This window comes from Lentinula edodes (assembly GCF_021015755.1).
Source record: "Lentinula edodes strain Le(Bin) 0899 ss11 chromosome Unknown C8R40scaffold_2, whole genome shotgun sequence".
Taxonomy (NCBI): domain Eukaryota; kingdom Fungi; phylum Basidiomycota; class Agaricomycetes; order Agaricales; family Omphalotaceae; genus Lentinula; species Lentinula edodes.
The window spans coordinates 1,915,370-1,922,780 of NW_025764308.1; the positions used below are offsets into that span (position 1 = coordinate 1,915,370).

At 48.0% G+C, this 7,411-nt stretch overlaps 4 protein-coding genes across 4 annotated transcripts; 2 read left to right on the top strand and 2 right to left on the bottom strand.

Moving 5' to 3' along the window:
- Positions 1-64: 64 nt before the first annotated feature.
- Positions 65-1,771, bottom strand: C8R40DRAFT_1082068 (uncharacterized protein). Its single transcript, XM_046227174.1, has 2 exons — positions 1,326-1,771; positions 65-1,271 (listed from the first exon to the last, which is right to left on the bottom strand). The coding sequence occupies exons 1-2, from the start codon at positions 1,674-1,676 to the stop codon at positions 231-233; spliced, it is 1,392 nt and encodes a 463-aa protein (XP_046091929.1). The 5' UTR covers positions 1,677-1,771; the 3' UTR covers positions 65-230.
- Positions 1,772-1,846: 75 nt separating this feature from the next.
- On the top strand, positions 1,847-3,584 carry C8R40DRAFT_1033110 (imidazoleglycerol phosphate synthase; the record flags this gene model as incomplete). The annotated part of the gene is made up of 2 exons (XM_046223316.1): positions 1,847-1,966; positions 2,016-3,584. 2 exons carry the CDS (start codon positions 1,847-1,849, stop codon positions 3,582-3,584), a joined length of 1,689 nt encoding a protein of 562 aa, XP_046091930.1.
- C8R40DRAFT_1082073 (delta 8-sphingoloid desaturase protein) lies at positions 3,573-5,465 on the bottom strand (the record flags this gene model as incomplete). The annotated part of the gene is made up of 5 exons (XM_046227175.1): positions 3,573-4,072; positions 4,125-4,506; positions 4,556-4,577; positions 4,637-4,655; positions 4,710-5,465. 5 exons carry the CDS (start codon positions 5,460-5,462, stop codon positions 3,632-3,634), a joined length of 1,617 nt encoding a protein of 538 aa, XP_046091931.1. The 3' UTR covers positions 3,573-3,631.
- Positions 5,466-5,597: 132 nt separating this feature from the next.
- C8R40DRAFT_1165757 (Pal1 cell morphology protein-domain-containing protein) lies at positions 5,598-6,944 on the top strand (the record flags this gene model as incomplete). Its single annotated transcript, XM_046230745.1, has 3 exons — positions 5,598-5,755; positions 5,816-5,976; positions 6,037-6,944. The coding sequence occupies 3 exons, from the start codon at positions 5,598-5,600 to the stop codon at positions 6,942-6,944; spliced, it is 1,227 nt and encodes a 408-aa protein (XP_046091932.1).
- Positions 6,945-7,411: the final 467 nt, after the last annotated feature.

Here is a 7,411-nt window from a genome sequence, read left to right on the forward strand (position 1 = left end):
TGACAATTTCAATTTCAGCCCCGAATCCTCACTGTATCATATGCTGGTTCTCTTACAATGGATAATATTTTGCTAGTTCATCAAGGATGTAAGCACAGAATTTTTGTACAATGAATGATAGGTGATTACATATGTAAAAAGTCCAGTTGAATGGAATGCAAGAATGTGGTAGGCACTATGAATCTATGAGGGCGGAACCTCCAAGATTGCCTTTTTGAAATAGTAACATTCTAAGCAAGGAATCGTGTAAGAATGTTGGCATCAGTACGCCTGATGCTTTCCTGAAGACGTGTAACGTCCATCGGGCTGACATTTGCAATATCGGCCATGAGATATGCCACTTCCCCTTTCGAATCCGAGTACTGCTTTTCGACATTGTACGGTGCAAAGGTTTCGTTGACCAGCTTGAGTACACCAGGTTGGTTCTTGTGCACATAACACACGCGGACATGATCACCCTCTTCCGCTGTGATAGCACGTAAATCAACTTCAGGGAAGTTCACCGCCCCAATGGTCGAACCAAGACCAATGTAACGAAGGAGAGCTTGTGAAACTTCCTGACCAATCATTCGCTGAGCCTCTTCTGTAGATCCACCAATATGCGGTGTGAGGATCACATTGGGCAACGAACGAAGTGTGCTGGCCCAAGAATTTACTTGATCATCGAATGGTGACCCGTTAGAGCCCGGCTCGGAAGGAAAGACATCGAGGGCTGCTCCGGCAAGGTGACCAGACTTTAAGGAGTCGATGAGAGCAGGAATGTCAACGACTTTGCCGCGCGCGTTATTGATGAGGTACGCGCCCTTCTTCATCAACGCAAGCTGGTCTCGAGAAATCATATTGATTGTCTCCGGAAGCTCGGGAACGTGTAGAGTGACGAAATCCGCATCTGACAAAAGAGCATCTAGCGATTCGAGCTGGCGGGCAGAACCCAAGGGCATAAGGTTAACCACATCGAAGAATATGACTCGCATTCCAAACGCTTCAGCCAGCACCGACAGCTGAGATCCAATATGACCATAGCCAACTATACCCAATGTTTTCCCGCGAACTTCCCAACATCCTTTCGACTGCTTGTTCCACAGTCCCTGACGAAGCTCGAATGAACGTTCAAAGAGTTGGCGGGAGAGAACGACGAGTTCGGACATCACAAGCTCTGCGACTGATCGGGAGTTTGAGAACGGGGAATTGAAAACGGGTATTCCAGCAGATGCAGCAGCGGTGAGGTCGACCTGATTTGTTCCTATGCAGAAACAACCGATGACCAGAAGCTAATACATAACTCATGTGGACAGTTATCATAGGACGTTATCACGATCAAATACCTTTGTAGCGGCTTTAATGACTTTTTCTGTGATCTTTGTTTTGCTACGAATACCAATTCCATGGTACGAGCTGATCTTTTTGAGGAGCTCATCTTCAGACATGGCTTTCGTGTGGTGGTCGACATGCAAGCCCTGAGCTTTGAAAGCGTTCACAGCCTCCATACTGATGTTCTCGAGAATAAGAAGGCGAAGGCCCTCATTTTCAACCGGATGAAGAACTCGAGGTTGTCGAACATTCAACGAGTCTTGGCGATGTACACTCGCGAAGCGGTCGTGGATGTTGGTGGCAGTAGGGGAGACCGACGCGGCGACTATTCTTGCAGCACCGGGAATTCGGATTGGAGAAGACATGTTGTAGTGGTACAAAAAAAAGAAGGAATGAAGTGACTCGACAGGTTTTTGAGCACGCAAGGATCAGGCAAAGATGGTAGAAAATAGAATTACATATGTAACATCACAGCAATGACTCGATCTCTGGATACGAAAATTCATATCATCTTCACCTTCTCGGCCTCGACGATATGGGTCTTTTTCTTCTTGACTATGGTGCCGGAAACGTGCAGAGCCTCGCGAACTCCTTAACGAAACTCGGGCATTCTTTTCAATGGATCTCCTCGCCTACTGATTTTCAGAAAGCCACTGTAAGTACTATTCTCGAAACTGTGACTGGTTCTACTGATATCTTCATAGAGCCTCATTTTTCCCGGAGTCGGAGCCTTTGAGACCGCTGTCGAAAATCTGACAAAAAAAGGCCTCCTAGAACCTTTGAAAGAGTATGTGCAATCTGGAAAACCCTACTTCGGAATTTGTATCGGCATGCAGATTCTCTTTCAGGCTTCCGAAGAATCGCCAAATTTCCATGGTCTGGGCGTAGTGCCTACTACCATTGACCGTTTCGACGATTCTGCTAAGACTGTCCCGCATATGGGATGGAACTCCGCGGACCTCGTACAAAGTTCCGATGTTGAACCAGCATTCTACTACTTCGTACATTCATACTGCGCAAAATATTGTCCCGCAGACCGGCCGGACGCAGCTTCCTGGGCATATACCACGACCCAGTATGGCGGAGAAATCTTCATCTCTTCCGTTCGCAGAGGAAATGTATTTGGGACCCAGTTTCATCCAGAGAAATCCGGAGCTGCTGGTCTTGCATTGATCGATAATTGGCTGAGGACTCCAGAGGCCGAAAGATCAGCATCTAAACCTGAATCTCTTTGCTCCCCTCCTACGCTGTCTCTCAAACCGAGAGATAATCTATCGAAGCGTATCATCGCTTGTATGGACGTACGGAGTGATGACGATGGAAACCTTATTGTCACGAAAGGAGATCAATACGACGTGCGGGAGAAGGTGCCATCTGGCCATTCCATGCGGGTCAAAACTGGTGGTGCAGTGCGCAACCTCGGGAAACCCGTCACTTTGGCATCAAAATATTATGCAGCGGGAGCAGATGAGATTTGTTTATTGAACATCACATCCTTCCGACATTCTCCTCTACAAGACCAACCAATGTTGGCTGTAGTCCGAGCGGCTGCGGAGTGCGTCTTTGTCCCTCTCACAATAGGTGGCGGTATCAAAGACACTATAGATCCAGATAAGACGAAACGAAGTGCACTCGAAGTTGCTTCAGAATATTTTCGAGCCGGTGCGGACAAAGTCAGCATAGGATCTGACGCCGTTTATGCTGCAGAAAAACTACTTGGGAGCGGCCAGAAACACGGTGACGGGACTAGTTCGATCGAGACAATAGCTCATACTTATGGAAGACAAGCCGTGGTCGTATCTATCGATCCCAGACGAGTCTACGTGGATCCCACTACATATGATGGTCCCCATCAAGACGAGTTAATTCTTGGCTCCCTAGATTCTGCTTTCGAATCCGACAGAGGAAGGAGTTGGTGGTACGCCTGTACAGTATCGGGAGGACGGGAGACCCGGTCGATTTCTGTCTGTCAACTTGCGCGTGCAGTCGAGACTCTTGGTGCTGGCGAAATTCTAGTAAACAGCATTGACCGTGATGGAACGGGTTTAGGTTTCGACTCAGACCTCTTACGTCTCATTAAGGGATGTGTAAAAGTGCCTGTGGTTGCCAGCAGCGGTGCAGGTAGAAAGGAACATTTTCTCGATGTTTTCGAGCAAACCGGTGTTGAAGCGGCGCTAGCGGCTGGTATATTTCATCGCGGAGAGGTAGATATTGGTGAAGTCAAAGAATGTTTAGCACAACACGATATCAAAGTCAGGACTCATATAGCTTGAGCCATGTATTTATTTTCTCTAAATCAACAATGTACCAACAACTTGATCTAGATGTTCGAAGGAGAAATACCTGAGCGACTCCGTGTAAACGCTGCTTCTTGTTGGGCTATCTTCTTGTTGACAGCTTCTTTGGCCTCTGTACTGGCAACTTCTGCGACCAATTTGACTTGTTGACCAAGCGAACTGACAAGGCCAGCAACCTCGCGTAGAACACCGATTACTTCTCGGTTGGCAGATACAAAACCAAACTCGACGTAGGTCAGATTCTCCTCTTTGGCAAACTCCTTGACCATAAGGCTAGCTTTATTGAGATTGTGTCGTGGCAGTCGAGGGAAGAGGTGATGTGCGACTTGTAAATGCAGACCGCCATGAATGAACCCCCATTTCTCAGGACATTTCACATCCATTGTAGTACGCAATTGTCGATCAGGGAATGACTCTACAGGGCCTAAGTCATCAGTCGACATTCCGAAGTGCGACAGAACGATCTACGACATCAATCAATTTATCGGAGAAGCCTGAGGCGTACAGAATCCTTACCTGGACATGGAGGGGACTCGTAGCAGCATGGCTGACAAAAACATAAGCAAGTGCCTTTTTCCACGATCCGCAGCCTCTTAGAACGATACCGCCGAACCACCACCAAAAGAAGGCTACACCGATAAATTCCAACCCAACAGCCCATCTTCCACCTCGTGCGCGCCGTTTCTCGAATAGTTTCGAGTACATAGAGGCGTATGAGAGACGGTAGAGGTTAAAGCGCGCAAACGCCATCACCACATAAAACAGATAATGCTGGAGGCGAATGAAGAATTGAGACGCGGAATCAAAAGGCATGACTCTTTTGTAATAAGAGGAATATAGGTTGGAAAAGAACTTGGGCGAAATAGCAAAGAAGGGAAGGTGCTCAATGTCGGGGTCGCTAGGGAAGAAGTTAGTCGAACCACATTGTTTGTTACATGAACACGCACTGGGAAGGATGATTGGTGACCACTAAAGATGGAAGAATGAATCAGTCGAGAAGTATTATTATAGTGCAAGAGGCGACGTACGATGATGAACATTGTGATTCTACAGTAACTGTTCAGGAAATCTAAATAAGAAAGAAGTAAGGCCGGGACTTACATCAGACCACCAGCCGATGCTAAGACCGCCAATGAAGTCGGCCACAATAATCGAGATGATTCGGTCGATATTCCAATTTCCAGTGACACCCAGATGCCCGAGGTCGTGGACGAAGAACATCAGTTGATGCCACATGAGACCGAGAGCCAGGGCACTTGTCAGAAGCCAGTTATGTTGGAAGGCATAGGCTGAGATCAAACCGAGGGAGATGTAACGAACAAACTCTGGCCCGTATCCAGTGAGATATGGAGTGTTATAGAGACCTGCATCAATTACACGCTTGTGTAACATCTTGTAGGCAACAGAATGCTGCTCCTGTACCTCAAGAGATATATTACTGGGTAAAGGGGTAAGGGTTTCAATTGTGGGAGCTGATTTCTGAAGAACCGGAGAGTTGTTCGCTACGAGGAAGACCTGGTTGGAATCGGCGTTCCAGGTAGCGGCTTCGCTCGACCATTTGCCATCTTTACGCGCCCAGCCTGCTGCAATTGGAGGTAGAAGAGGATTCCAAGGGCCAGGCTCACTTAATGTTCCTATGGAATACCTATTTACCATTGGAAGTATCTGGTCATTATGGTACGCATCAATTTCAGAGGTTGCATCTCGACCAACGAAATGGAGAAGAGCAAGAGAACCACCAGGATGAGCGTCGAGCCAGGACGGCGGAATGCGAAGGACGTTTCTGTTATAGATGATTAGATGCTGACCCTCGAGAATACGCGTGCAAAGCTCAGAACGAGTGAACTGAACCATGGCGACAAGAAAAGAGCCTACTAAATATCGCCTGATAATATTCGGCACATTCGGCATTGTCAAGCCGAACATTCCGAACTAGTCTCCCTTTGCTCCATAATCATTGCCAAGCAAACCACCAGTTGGTAACGAACCATGAGCCCTCAATCATCTAACCCCTTCTCTGATCCACCACAACCTCCTCCAAAAAACCGTCAACACAGAATGCCCTCTAGGCCTGCCGACCTCGAGAATGCCGTCGTTGATACAGTAACGATCAACGGTCGTCGAATGGGCAGAAGCAACACTGCAGCGTATGTCTTTTTCTGCTTCTGCCGCAATTTGAACATACTCATTTATCCGGTACAAAACAGTCTTCCGCCCAGTAAAGCTCCTCAGCTTGGTCCTCGCTCTCAGTCCACAGACTCTACTCCCTCAGACAAGCAGAAATTGGCCACCCCCAAGACCAAGAAAAAGGGCTCACAGCATGAAGATGCTATTGACCGTCTCGATATTACAGGCTTCGGTCCAGCAAGTTCGTCCATTTTCATTATTCTGGAAATATGCTTTCGTTTCCTTATCTAACTATGTACAGTGTTTCACCACGACGGACCCTTCGACGCTTGTGCTCCTTCTCGCAATCGTCATCGCACCAAGGCTCCTATGATGGCATGGTCTGCGGATCCAGCACATGTGGATCAATCAAACTCAGATAGCCCATATCCCTCTCCTCGCAAGGATCTGTATCCAACCGCTTACTACGAACCTCCAAAGAACAAAGTAGACGCTATTGCCGAGGCTTGGGGTATTCATGAACCGGAGCCTTTTGAAGAATTTTTCGCCGGTGGTGGTGCTCGTGGCGATACTCCCGCTAGTTCCATTTATAATGGCAGGGATTCTCATAGCAAACGTAAAGATGGGCGTGAAGCTCGTGAGGCTCGTGAAGCATACCGCGAATACCTCAATGATCAGGAGGCACGATCCAGGCCTACTCGCCGCCGCGATATTCCGCCCCCTCAACCTATCTTTGTTGCTGATGCCAGCACGCCTTCAGCCGATATTCCACCGATGGGTACTTCGCCATCCTCACCTGGGCTACCCAAACGTAGCAAGTCCTTAATGCACCGAATCCGCAAGATGAGAGACAACCCCAATGTTCCCGTAGGTTCAGATTATGAAAATACCCCTTCCTCTCCTCCTGCGGCAAACGGACTTGAACGTTCTCGCGAGCGCCCTACTCATCGCGCGAATAATTCCTTCCTAGGGCGTTTCGGCTCGCCCAAGCCCGTTTCCGACAATCCGCTGTCTGAGCCGTTCATCTTCATCGCTCCTTCCAATGGTGTTGTGGATAAGGAATTACCCCCACCACCAACTGATGGCTACTCGCCCAGGGAGAACGGCTCCGCTGCCTATTTCGAGGCGGGATCTTCTCCAGGGGGCGGGCTCGGAAGAAAGACAAGTTTGATGAAGAAAGTTGGAAGAGTGGTCAGGGGAAGGCCCTGAAAGGACGCATTAGCAAGTTTATTTTATGCGTCCCTCTGACGGGACTGATAATTTGAATTGCAGCTGGCACCTTCATCCTCCGAGCGGGTCACTGAGCGATTGAGGACATGTATACTCATACTTCCGCAGGTTTGCAATGATCTCCGTTCTTGGGTGTGTTCTTTGTAATGGGATTCTTTTGAGTCTCTCTGCCAACTATTGCCCTATCTTTCTTCATTCTTCGTGCCCGTGATCAATGATACTGCTCTATTCTCCGCCTTCCTATAGCTATATCCCTCTTGAAATCCTCTCTGGATTTCTTGCACACTTTTGACACTTGGTTTCTAAGCCACTATCCAACATTAATCACGGGTCATTTTTATATCCCCCACTCTTTCTGTTTCCTTTTTGCCACTTCCAGTTGATTTGGTGTATTGTAGCTTATCTACTGTACCCTATGTTCAACCGGTGTTCAACAGTCTTGTTAC

Excerpts from the sequence above, each read along its gene's own strand:
- C8R40DRAFT_1082068 (XM_046227174.1), bottom strand. The coding sequence starts at position 1,676 with ATGTCTTCTCCAATCCGAATTCCCGGTGCTGCAAGAATAGTCGCCGCG. Across the intron at positions 1,272-1,325 it reads TCATTAAAGCCGCTACAAAG|CTTCTGGTCATCGGTTGTTT; the intron begins GTATTTGATCGT and ends GTTATGTATTAG.